Source organism: Rhinolophus ferrumequinum, chromosome 2 (genome assembly GCF_004115265.2).
Source record: "Rhinolophus ferrumequinum isolate MPI-CBG mRhiFer1 chromosome 2, mRhiFer1_v1.p, whole genome shotgun sequence".
Classification (NCBI taxonomy): domain Eukaryota; kingdom Metazoa; phylum Chordata; class Mammalia; order Chiroptera; family Rhinolophidae; genus Rhinolophus; species Rhinolophus ferrumequinum.
The window spans coordinates 104644735-104657895 of NC_046285.1; the positions used below are offsets into that span (position 1 = coordinate 104644735).

Sequence of the window (13161 nt, forward strand, 5' to 3'; positions counted from 1 at the left end):
TTGTATCTCTTCAAAATCCATATAATGAAGCTCTAACCCCTAGGACCTCAGAAGGTGACCTTTATGGAGATCAGGTCTTTCCAGAGGTCATCGAGTTAAAATGAAGTCACTAGGGTGGGTCCTAATCCAACACCACTGGTGTCCTTATAAAAAAAAGGGGGAGGGGGAAATTTGGACACAGACATGCATACAGAGAAGATGGTGTGCAGACACAGGGAGAAGATGGCCAACCACAAGCCGAGCAGAGAGGCTGGGAGCAGATTCTTCCTCACGGCCTCAGAGGCAGCCATCCCCGCCCACGCCTTGGTTTTGGACTTCTGGGCTCCAGAGCCATGAGACAATGCATTTCTGTTGTTGAAGCCCCACTCCCCCCCAAGTCTGTGGCACTTTGTTACAGCAGCCATAGGAAAGAGTCTCTCTGAGCCCACTATGCCCTGTGCTTGGACATGTCCTCTAAGAGCTCCATTTTCACAAGAATCCTGCTAAGTTGGGTCAGCCAGAATCCCCTCAACATCTGACCACCCTCGATATCTCATCAAAGTCCTCATTCCCTACTGTCCTCCAGGTCACATCTGATCATCAGCTGCCTTCAGCAAACATCCTGTTAGATCACCTTAGTCAGAATGTCCCTCCCTTACCCCTACTGTTTCCTCTTGTAATTTTCCATCCAAAGACCCTACCATACCCCTTTGTTCTTTGGCTGTAAATTCCCACTGTTACGCTTGTGTTCAGTGTCCTGCCCAGTCTCCCTCCCCTACTGCACATCCCCCACTGGGGGCAGACCCTACACCTACCTCAGTAGTCCCCTGAGTAAAGTCTGCCTTCCTGTTCTTTAACACGTGTCATGAGTACTTGTGTCTTTACCAGAACTCACACAATCACTGCAAGTCCCTATTTTTCTTGGGACTCTTGCCTACCCATTTCAGTTCCTGGTGATTTCCTGCCTCCGAATAGCTGGAGGATTTAGCTTCCGGGGCACTCTTATTTATACTGCAGGTTTTGGCTTTGAGTGGGCTGGAGGTGTGTATCTTGCCTCTTGAGCTAAGATGAATGAGGGGAACTACCTCAGTCATCAGCGGCTACTCTTCCTGGCCCCAAACATTCTGTGATGGCACCTTTTTTGGCCCAGGAGAGGTACAGCAACATTTTTTATGAGTATGGATTTTTGTGTCAAAGATTCACAGTTTGTATAGATACAAGCTTCAGTCTGAAAACCATCTAAGGAGGTAGAAAATGGTATTAAAAATATTAAGCATAATTTGGGAGTGAGATTGAAGGCATTACAGCCCTCCCCCGACCTTTTGTTTTCCAGGTTACAGAGGGAGGATGGGGTGGGATCGGGAAGACACAGGGAGAAGAGAAAAATGCTTCTGTAAGAAAAGCCCGGAGGCTCTTGCTTCCTTCCTCATTGTCTAACTGTCTACTTGGAGCGTGGTTCCCACCTTGATGGAGGTCTTGAAATTCAAACCAATAGAAGTCTCTTGTGAGCCCCCCTGGAGGAATCTTTGAGTCTCTTCCTGCTCCAACAACAACATAACTGTTCAGTAAATATTTTGGGGGTTGAATGTGTGTCTCATAATTGCCACCTTGACCTTCCTAGGTCAATACAACAAAACCAACAAGTCTGGTGAGAGTACACATGGTTTGGACAGTTCCTATTTGAAAACAGTTCCTATTTGAAAATAGAGATCTTGGTATCAGTTTCTGGCACACCCTGCTGGCAGTAGAGGGTCTAGTAAAGGAAGCACACAATAGTGGATGGGGGGCAGGGGGTTGACACAGTGCGAGGGATATAAATGATAAACGTCTAAGTATTACTTTGTCTTGTGAACCTGAAACTAATAAAAAAAAAAGTTAAAAAAAAAAAGTGATGAAGGCTGGATTACTATGTCCTTGGGAGCAAGGCACCGTTCGTTGTCCTGAGTGTGAAGGGCAGTTGTGTGTAGGTTTCCTTAGGCGAGGGCAATAGCCAAGACATCCACGTATCTGCAAGCTGGCTCAGAGCCACCAGGGCTTCTCCCAAACACCAATGGCAGAGGGGACCTTCTCTTGGTATTTCCATCCTAATGGATACCCCAGATTAGCCAACGTTCTCCATTCCTTCCATAAAGCAACCACCGGGCTGGCATCCACCATGCCCAACACTCCCTCTGGCCAGCTTCTTTCTAGGAGCCCAGGCACTTCAGCCACAGCCACCTGAGTTGCTGCTCAATGGAAGTCAGTCACACTTGTTCCCTCCCTGTTTGTGACATTTGTACTTGTCACGATTATGCAATTTAATTTGTTATGGAAATGAATGAAACATGAGCACGAAGAAAGCTGTTTCTATGACAATTAATGGGACATCTTTGGAAAAGCTTTCTAAAGGTAAGAAACAAAAAAGGAAGGTTAAGGTAGGTTCGAGCAAGAAGAGTGAGAAGAATGGGACACACGGCAAACGAGAAGGCAAACAGATGAAAAAAAAAAAGGCAAATGCGTTTGCTCCACTATCATGAAACTGAAAATGGAAGTTGCAGATGATCTACGATGGATAGAGTTCATGGAATGGAAGATGACAACTCTAATTCCCCCCCCACCCAAACTGAGAGAAATGAGCCTAACTTCGTTAGATAGTGATGAGAAAATAAATCTATATTTACATGCTGTAAGTGGAAATACATGTTTATGGTATGTCTCTTGGTCACTGGAAAATTTAGTGATTCATTGCTGTAATTGGTTATTTCTACTAAGTTGTCTTGATCATATCAGATCAAAGGGCTTTTACTGTACTTACTATCGAAATCCCCATCCGGTTCCTCGTACACTGATTTATGATGTATCTGAGTCAATCTGTAATTGAACGGTTATTAGAATTTTGTTCAATAAAATAATAACTATATAGAAACTTCGAGGAACTACTGTTTTCCCGAAAATAAGACCTAGATGGACAATTAGCTCTAATGTGTCTTTTGGAACAAAAATTAATATAAGATCTGGTCTTATTTTACTATAATATAAAACTGAGTTTTATCTAATCTAATCTAATCTAATCTAATCTAATACTGGGTCTTATATTATTTTTTGCTCCAAAAGACACATTAGAGCTGATTGTCCGGCTAGGTTTTATTTTCAGGGAAACATGGTAGACATTTTTGAAATGTTTTCTGGGTTGCTGAGCCAATACTTTAAGAGCTAGAATTTAAAAATTTAGTTCTAGTTTGGACTACACAATAATGGTTAAAAGTGAGGGCCCTGCAGCCCCACTGTGGGCTTTTGTCCACCTCTACCACGTGGTTCTATGGCCTGTGGAAGTCCACGAACTTCTCTGATAAACCTTAGTTTGCTCATCTATGAAGCTGGAACAATAATTACACTATTTATCATTTTACAGCTTGGATTATGAGAGATTATTCATGTAAAGAATTCATATTGACTCCTGTATACAATAAGCACTAAAGAAATTCTAGCTCTCATTTGTAATAACCATCATCATTTCCTTATTTTACATGACTCTAAAGACCTCTGGCCTTTACTTTATGACTCAATTTTGAGTTATAAACACAAGATGTTGAGAATTGCAGAAGACAGAGATGATGTAGGACATATTAAAACATTCCTTGTCACCAGATTACATTTTACTAATCTGCTTTTTTTGCTTATGAAGATGTAGGCAAGCTTAAGCAGTTGTCATGGATTTCTGGCCATTGTTGAGTAAATTTCTGACTTCAGATCTGACTGGTTGAAGTAAAGGAGGCAGCTGCAGAGAACCATCTCTTGTACATTTTCCCAACTTGCCCGGACCTCCCTTCTGTGCTACTGATGCTCTTATAGCTATAATCCAATTGCTACTGACATCTCCACTCTGATTCATAGGTGTGTTTAGACCTACCATGATCACAAGGGAACATATTATCTTCTCTCCTCTAGTTCTCCATTGCAGGACATGACACAGCTATCTCCTGTTTGCAAAAGCCACAAACTAAAATTCTCTTTCCATCTCTGTCCCCCTCAATAGATGTGTAAGCTTGGTATGACCCCCAGATTTGTGCATGGACATGCCAGGTCAGTGGCTGGGCTCCCCTCCTGGCTCAATGTTGTTCTGTACCATTGGGCCATTTTTAGGTCCCGGAAAGTAGCATGCTTCTCCTACCCCAGGACCTTGTTACATGATGATCTAGGTTTTGGGGCTCTTTCTGTCTGGCTTTGAAGAAGCAAACGTCCATGATGTAGAGAGGCCATATGACAGGGAATGGGGGACGGACTCTGGGAGCTGAGGATATGGTCTCAGCCCCCAAACCACAATGAACTGGATCCTGCCAACAACCAGCAAGCTCAGGAGAGGACCTGACCTCAAGTAAGACCACAGCCCCTGCCAACACCTTGATTTTAGCCTGTGAGACATTGGGCAGGGGACCCACTGAAGCCAAATCTGGATCAGGGATCCATGGAAACAGTGAGATAATAACACATTTGTACTGTCTTAAGGTTCTAAGTTTGTGGTAACTTGTTACACAGCATCGAAAATGAATCAATACAGTTAAGGCCTCTAACAATATATCTAAAGCAAACATCAAAGATGGTGTTTTGAAAAATATACTGCCTCGAAGTATGAAAGCTGTCAGCTGAGTATATGTACAGATACTCCAGTAAGCCGCATTTTTGTCACGATAATTTTTCTGGTCTTGTTGATCAGGCATAGGTGTGTGCGTTTGTGTGTGTGTGTGTGTGTGTATGGCGTGTGTGTGTGTTTATGCTGTGTGTGTGGTATGGGGGTTTATGGTGTGTGTATGTGGTGTGTGTATGTGGTATGTTGTATGTGTTTAGGGCACGTGTGTGTGTAGCATGTATATGTGTGGTGTTTATGTGTGTTTGTACTGTGGTGTGTGTGTGTGTGAGATATGTGTGGTATGTGTGTGTTTGTGCTGTGTGTGGGTGGTGTGTGTGTGCTGTGTGGTGTGTGTGTGTGGTATATGTGTGCTGTGTGTGTGTGTGTGCTGTGTGTGTGCATGTCTGTTTGTGCTTTGTGGTACATGTGCATGTGTGAGTGTGTATGTGTGTGGTGTGTTGTATTCTGTTAGGGCATGTGTGTGTAGTGTGCATGTGAATGGTGTGTTGTAGGTGTTTAGGGCATATGTGTCTGTGTGTTTGTGCTGTGTGGTGTGTGTGTGTGTGTTTGTGCTGTGTGGTACGTGTACATGTGTGTCTATGTGTGTGGCATGTTGTATGTGTTTAGGGCATGTGTGTGTGGTGTGTATGTGTGTGGCATGTGTGTGTAGTGTATATGTGTGTGGCTGGCGTGTGTGTAGTGGTATGTGTGTGGCATGTGTGTAGTGTGTATGTGTGTGTAGTGGTATGTATGTGGCGTGTGTTGTAGTTGTATGTGGGTGGTGTGTGTGTATAGTGGTGTGTGTGGCATGTATGTAGTTGTATGTGTGGTGTGTGTGTACTGGTATGTGTGTGGCATGTGTGTAGTTGTGTTTGTGTGGCGGGTGTATGTGTGTGGTGCGTGTGTGTAGTGGTATGTGTGTGGCATGTGTGCAGTGTGTATGTGTGTGTAGTGGTATGTATGTGGCATGTGTTGTAGTTGTATGTGGGTGGCGTGTGTGTATAGTGGTATGTGTGTGGCGTGTATGTAGTTGTATGTGTGGTGTGTGTGTGTGTACTGGTATGTGTGGCATGTGTGTAGTTGTGTTTGTGTGGCGCGTGTGTGTAGTGGTATGTGTGTGGCATGTGCGTACTCATGTGACCTGCCATGGGACCCACCTGAGCCCAGCTGCACAGTGGCCTCTCTGAGCCATGAACAGATGACATGACACTGGATGGATGCTCCCACATTGCAGTCATCACCGCCAACCCAGTAAACACGTTCCTTTTCTCCTCAAATTTCCACAAGCTCCCCATGTCCAGGCCTTAGCTCTTACTAGAACAGTGGTTTCTGTACAGTCTTTAAAGGAGACACATCTTTTAACAAAAGGGTCACGTGGGAAACCAATATAGAACTCAAGTGGAAGTGGAGTGGTTCTTGAAGCACAGCGGGAGCATGGAGCCCCCAGCTGGGCCTCTCACTTCCTACTGGGCACCCCTGAGGCCCCAGGAGCCCAGGGACTTCACAGGCACCTGTAAGAGAATTGCTGCAAAGGTGGGAGCTTTGAGATCCACACGGCACAGGGCCTTTAGGGTCTGCTGTGCCGTTGGCGTGTCTGCTGCTGCACAGAGCACGACACAGCACTGCCACATGCTGCAGGACTCCGGAGCCATGAGCCGTACTGATATGAACTGATTAATTGATTAATCAACTGTCAGGCCACCCCTGGCACACAACGCCTTCAGTGTGTACTGAGGGGCAGCCCTGCTGCAGTTAGGCAGACACACACACACACACACACACACACACACACACAGTCCACTGCTTTCAGGGTGCACTGAGTTCAGTTACACAGTCACCTGAGGACACACCATCCGTGCCTTCAAGAGAACACGTGGCTCAAGATATGGGTGGCCAGACGAGTCCGAGACATGCTGCTATCTGTATTTTTCACTCACTCCTTGCTCTGTTTTCCCATGTCCCACCTGAGAGGTTATTAATAATGTGAGAGGGAGAAAAGGTCACATGCCACACCTCCTACTGCCCTTCTCACATAATATCTTATTGAGTTATATGCATTAGTGAGGAGCCCAGAAAATCCTTGATCTTAAACATAGCCATCTCTGTTTATACAGGAACAATGTTTACTTTTGCAGAAAAGGACCGGGCTGAAACGAACTTATGCTTGCAGAATGAAAATAACAATTGCAAAATTAATAGATTACATTTTGTTTTCAGTTCTCTTTCCCCACAGTTTGCTCAGATTAGAGTAGTCTCAGCCAAGAAAATGGTACTAGGATTTCACAGACATTTTAGAATTCAGAATTAGTTGTCTTGTGATCAAGACCAGAAAGCCAGATCAGCAAATAATCTTTTGTGTTCTTGCGGTACAAAAAGGTCCAAGTTCTCATCGACTGAGCAGTCCTGGGAAGAGAATTGAGAGTGGATCCACTGTCACAGACGCTGAGAATACGTCCATGGATCCAAGGCTGTAATTGTAGATCCATGGCTACATCTATAGGCCCAAGAATATATGTGTAGGCCTAAGAATATGTCTATTGACCAAGAATCCTTATAGAGGCTAAGAAACTGCTGAAGGTACAGAAAACTTGTTCTGCAAGCAAATATTTCAATTATAAACTATCTCCTGTATAAGTAAATTTTTTGTCTTATATTTGACTGTTTATTTTATCTAGTTTTATTTATTTATTATTCTATTCTGTTTTTGTATGTTTTACTAGCAAGTGATACATTTTTCCTTTTTAAGACGATCCATAACCCAACGATATAATTTAAAACTCTAGGCCTCCTGACACTGAGGGGATGGGCGTAGAAGACAAAATTGAATGTTTGTTGTTTCTGTATTGGTATCAATATTTCTTTACTTGTGAGAACATCAATAAACTCTGAAACCTCAACCGGTGCCTAGAACTGTGTCTTACTAAGAAAGAACTTAATAAATGCTGGCAATTATTATTCTACTAGAATTTTACCCACATTTTTACATAATTTAATTGAAGTTGGCAGTGTATTCCAAACTTCAAAACTAGAAGACTTCATAGTAGAATAATAAACAGGATCTATATTCTTAATTTTATGAAGCATTTATTCTATGAGAATTAACCCTTGTCCCTTCTTCTTTCAATAGGACATAAAATTGCATAAAGTTCTATAAACTGCCCAAACGTCTATTTATGTTACATATTGAGTCTGTAAGAGGTGCCTGCCCAATTCTTCAGCATTTCTAAATTACTGAATTTTTCATGTGAAATCTGGGAGATAAGTTCATTACTACACTAGTTTTTCTCTCTTTGTACCCAATCTCTCTTCAGCTTCTTTAAAAAAAAAAAAATGCTGATGATTCATCCCAAGTAAGTATTGACATCCCGTCTGCATCACTCTTTGCCCCGCACACCAGCACACGTGGAATTCATCCCCTCCTCCCTGCGGTAACTGGTATACCCAAGGCAGGGCGTTCCATAACGGATCGCATCTCCATACACCAGATGTGAAAGCAGAGAATCACTGATTGACAAATTAGACTTTGGGTCTCGGGGTCAAATTTTGAAACAGACATTTATGATTGATTAAAAATTGATCCAAAATGACCAACCACTAAAAACTATAGACAGCCTTCCCTTCTTATTAGATTTTTGTACTGTCTTCTGAAAAATGCAGCTGTCAAAATTCATCTTGCTGATCAACTTGTTCTTTAAATAATCATTCCAGTGACATTTGTGCTATTCCTTATCAATGCCAACGAGTATTCCAGCTCTGCTCTGAAAGAGTAGAGATCAAACAATCAAATATCTAGTGTCAGGAACCATCCCACTATGTGTCAAAGTAGGTGTTTGCACACATCACTTCACGTTTTATATCTTAATTCTGTGCAGTCTGATCATTATGGAAATTTTGTACGTGAAGATAGTCGGAGAAGGTTATGTAAGGCTCCCAAAGTCCCATGGGCAGCAGGTGACAGAGCCAGCATCTAGACCTGGCTCTTTATCTACTACGTGTTTTAAATTAAATTAGAGCTATCTTCACTCAGGACAAAGCTTTGTAGATTTCTCTATTAATGTGTGACTTCCTAATGGCATTGCATTTTGACCTTCGATTTCTCTAAATAATCCAATTTCTTTGAGCTGAATTGGCAGACGCCTGCACACTCCTGGAAAGAATTACCTGCGTGCTCTAGAAAAACTAAAGCTAATGAGGTTCATTTGTGTGCAGGCCTTATAATGTGCAAAGGGCGAGAGAGACGGGAAAATTACATGTGAGGGTGGATGGATGGGACTGCTTGTGGGAGCAGGGCCGGGTTTGTTGAGGTGAAAACTGACAGTGAGGTGGGAGACTGCAGGCTGCGAATGTCAGGGGAGTTGCTAGGAGACAGAAATACTGGCAGAAGAGTCTAGCCAGGCCCCCGAGCATAAGGCCGGAGCTGTGCTTCCCCACGATGGATGTGAGGTGGGCAACAGCAAGTTTGATGTTCTGCGTAGTGAACAGGCTGTGCAGACATCAAACCTGACAATACATGGGAGGTCCTGGGCAATGCGTGACAGCGCTCCCACCCCACCCTGCCCAGCTTCCTGGGAACAGAGTGCTGGAAAGAAGACCGACAACCAGCAGAGCCGAGGCAGCACAGAATTTAGGTAACCTGGTATAACAACCCTCCCTCTGGTATAACAGCTCTGATTTGTAGGGTTCCACTTGGAGATCAACTTGATATCAGCTGCCCTTTCCTTTATTAAGGTGGACACTGCTTTTCTCACTACTGCTATAATATTCATTAGAACTTAAACTGTTCTTCAAACAGGCTTGGATAAGGCCCCTCAGGGTTTCCCTTAAAAAGTAATACAGGAAAAAATATGTGCAATGTAGTTTTTGTAGGTTTGGGAAATAGTCACATAACTAAGGCCAGATTATGTCTAATGGCAAGAATTAATGCTCTGAAAAAAAGTGTGCCAAGGTTTAAAATTTTACTAAATCATCATGTATTTCTGTAAGACATTTAAAAATTAACATGAAGCTCTGCAATTAAGGGCTTATTCTAAAGTAATTCTAAAGCTGACACAGAATAACATGACTTAGATCATTACATAACTCTCAAGTAGAAGGATGGAAATAATCAGAGCTTACACTTAACGGCTGAAGAGTCACTGAAATTATTCTATCGGGATACAAAACACACATGGCAAGTGTAACAGCTCTGGGCTAAAAGGCATTTTTGCTTAAAATAATACTTGGCCAAAAAAAAAAAAACTGTAAGGGAAGAGAGAAACAATGGATACACGAAACAAAGGCGACACAGAAAGCGGATGGTCTGAATCACGCTGGCGTATTTTGGGAGGGCAGCGAAAGGCTCGCAGGGAGCAAAGCCAAGAGCAGGCTGACAGTTAAGGTGAGAGCTCTCTGACCCAGCCTTCTCCTCGGAGCTGCAGCCCGGAATAAATCAGCAGGAGCCTCATAAATCCCCGGTGGGCGGTTCAGACAGGAGCTGAAAGTTCCACCCACACCCTCCCCATTTCTCACCATCCTCTTTGGTCCGGGTAAAGATCTGCTCACTTCTGACACCGTCACCCGCGCGCGTGAACGCCAGCACCTGGATGCTGTAGTTGGTGTATTTTTCTAGTCCGTCCAGCTCCAGAGAAGGCTGCATCGTGGTGACGTTTTTAATCTCACCCAACTCTGGAGGACAAGAAAACACACTCTGGTTACCGTGGCTGTGGGCACGCGTCTTTCCCCACGCTGTCCTTGATATGCAGCACTGGGCCACGCGCCGCCACGTGTCACACCCTGAAATTACTCAAAGGGACTGTGCACAGCCTTTCTATTTGGAAGCAATCATTCTCACCAAACTGCAACAGAACACTGGGCAGAAAAACAGAGCAATTCACTCCAAGTTAAGTGTTAGAAACCCAACGCCAGCACCATGGCTGCCGCTGCCGGGCAGTGCTCCAGCGTTAGCTCATGACCCACGCGCCTCGCACCTCCAGCCCAGGACACGTGGACTGCACAGCACTCACTTTGCAGGCACATTTCCTCCTGCGCATTGAGAAGGTTTTGTGCAATAACTGTGTATGGTGACAGATGGTCACCAGACGTCGTGTGCTGACCACTTCATAAGGTATGTGAATGTCTAATCACTATGCTGCACACCTGAAAACTAATATAATATTGTACATCATCGATAATTACAAATAAATTAAAAATTGCAATACTGAATGAATTTTACATATGCATATACTTGCAGTACCATCACAACAATAAAGACAGCAAACGTGTATCACCTCCAAAAAAAAAAAAAAAAAAAAAAAGAGAAGCTTTTTCATGTTGACTTTTGGCCTTGGTTTTGGTTTTTAAAACCAACTCTGAGTCAACGTACATGTGTTTTTAAGTACCTGACTTCTTTAACCTCTGAGCCACGCAGGGGTGGCTGGACCAAGTCCGCTTTTCACCTAGAGCGAACTCTGTCAGCACACTTGCTGGAGAGACATGCTGATGTGTCAGAAACTCAGCGTCAGCTAAAAATGCTTCATTTTCTGGAGTGGGATCAGCTAATAATACTGAGAGATGAAACGTTATGCTCTCCCATTTTTGGCATATTATACATGGCAATTTGAGAAAACATACAATGATGTGTTAATACCTTCATGGGTGTCCTGGATTTTGAAATGAGCCACCTACAGAGGAAGTAGAGCAGGAAGGAAAGGCCTGAGGGACTGCTCACGCCTCAGGCAAGTGGCCGTTTGTGGAATGTTTGAGACCGCCTGCATCCCTGTGTGCAGGTTGCGAAGAGAATGCGATGGGAGGTGGAGGTCCAGAGGGATTCCTGGCCAGCTGCAAGGCTGGCCACTGTGAAGGACCCCTCTGCATAATTCAGAGAGCAGTGAGATTGCTCATCAGTTTCCCCGGCTCTCTCTTGCCTTAGTGAAGATGGCTGACGTGCTGCGCAAGCTTACTGAGGTGCCGGCACTGTTCTGGGTACACATCATCGCATCTAACCAGCACAACAGTCCTGGTATTTCTACAGCTCACCCCTTTTACAGGCGAGAAAACTGAGGCAGAGAGAGGATCAACACCTTCCCCAAGGTCATGGAACCTGGCATAGTGGCTGAGAGTGTGGGCTGTGTCACCGCAGTGTGTGGCCTCACGTCCCCAGTCCACGATCTCAGCCACTCCACCGTGGCCACTCGGTGTAACTGTCACATGGGCCAGGTTCAGAGGGCTTAAGCCAGCTCGATTTTCTTTTCCTGATCTCTGTCTTTCTTTCTACTATATTGCACAGAAGTTCTTTCTACCATATTGCACAGAAGTTCAGAGATTAATGAGCCCTTAGTTTTGTGATTATGATGACTGTCTGGAATGTCTTTTTGGTTTGTTGGTTTTTTGTCACCAAAAGGATCAGGGTTGAACTGGACATAGGAGAAAAGTTGAATTTTCAACAATCCATGGGATGGCCAAGGCCTGTCATACATGTTGGGGCTGGGATTGTGAGGGGAGTAGAGAAATGGGGACATGAGGGATGTTAGGTCATAGACACAGCCTCTGACACAAACATGAGATAAAGGCCTGTTACCACCTTGAGCAGATTGTGGGCCAATTCAGGGGGCAGGACGCTTTGCTGGGGGAGAAAGCAGGGCAAAAGGGTGGCCCCAGAAGGTGCCTTTGGTTGAGCGTCTTCTGGGGAGGCCAGCGGGATGCAGACTTTTAGGGGAACAGTTTGGAAGTCAACAAAAGGCATATGAAAATGAGACAAATGTTTGCTTGTGTGTGGTTGGTGTGCATTCAAAAAGTCGACAATTGTTAGGCCCAGAGGGTTGGAAACACTCCGCTCTGAGGAACAGTGAACCTTAGGGCTCTTGCCATTATATTATTCATTTATAGTCTTCATTTTCCTGAATATGTCTAATATAGGTCAATTGGATTAGGATAAAATACCCAAATGTTAATGGACAAAGTGTAAGTATAGATCTCATCAAGATCTTTCTAGATTTAAGAAGTTCTACACTGTGCCAAAGATCTCACACACACACACACACACACACACACACACAATCAGGGGACAGGCAGCTAAGGGGTGGTGGGTTACACGGGCCCCGTACCAGACGCTGGTTATTAGGATCTGACCAACTCATTTGACTCTTGGCGCCTTTGTGGTTTGTTTGTCTATTTGCTTTGCCCTTCAAGAAGGGAGCTCTGCTCTTACGATGTGGGACAAAGCTGTGAGCATCAGGGAGTGCTGCTCCTGGTGAGACACAGTGATGAGGGGACAGGAGTTAAGAAGGAGAATGCCAAGTGGGCCGCCTGACCTTTTTAAAGAGAGCGACAACTGAAACAAAAGAATTACATCTGTGCCTGAATTATTATACTAATTAGAATTCATTTTTGGATGTGAACTCATATTGGGGTTCATATTGTTTTGATGAACTCATTTATCATGAACCAGTCATTTAACATGACTGCACTTAAAAGCCCCACTCAATATTATCCCCCAAAGATTTCTAAAGCAAGCTGACTGCCAGAACCAACTCTTTCCACACACGCTCCTCGTCTTCCCTGATGGAAGGGTATTTTCTGACTAGCAGATCCTTCACAAT

General features: G+C 44.1%; 1 protein-coding gene across 2 annotated transcripts in view; it reads right to left on the bottom strand.

The window, feature by feature from the left end:
- The window catches only part of DSCAM (DS cell adhesion molecule), a 640159-nt gene that overhangs the window by 79676 nt on the left and 547322 nt on the right, over positions 1-13161 (bottom strand). For both annotated transcript variants that reach the window (XM_033091571.1, XM_033091562.1), the window contains exon 19: positions 10094-10249. In XM_033091571.1, coding sequence (XP_032947462.1) covers positions 10094-10249 — 156 coding nt within the window. The remainder of the gene's footprint in view (positions 1-10093; positions 10250-13161) is intronic.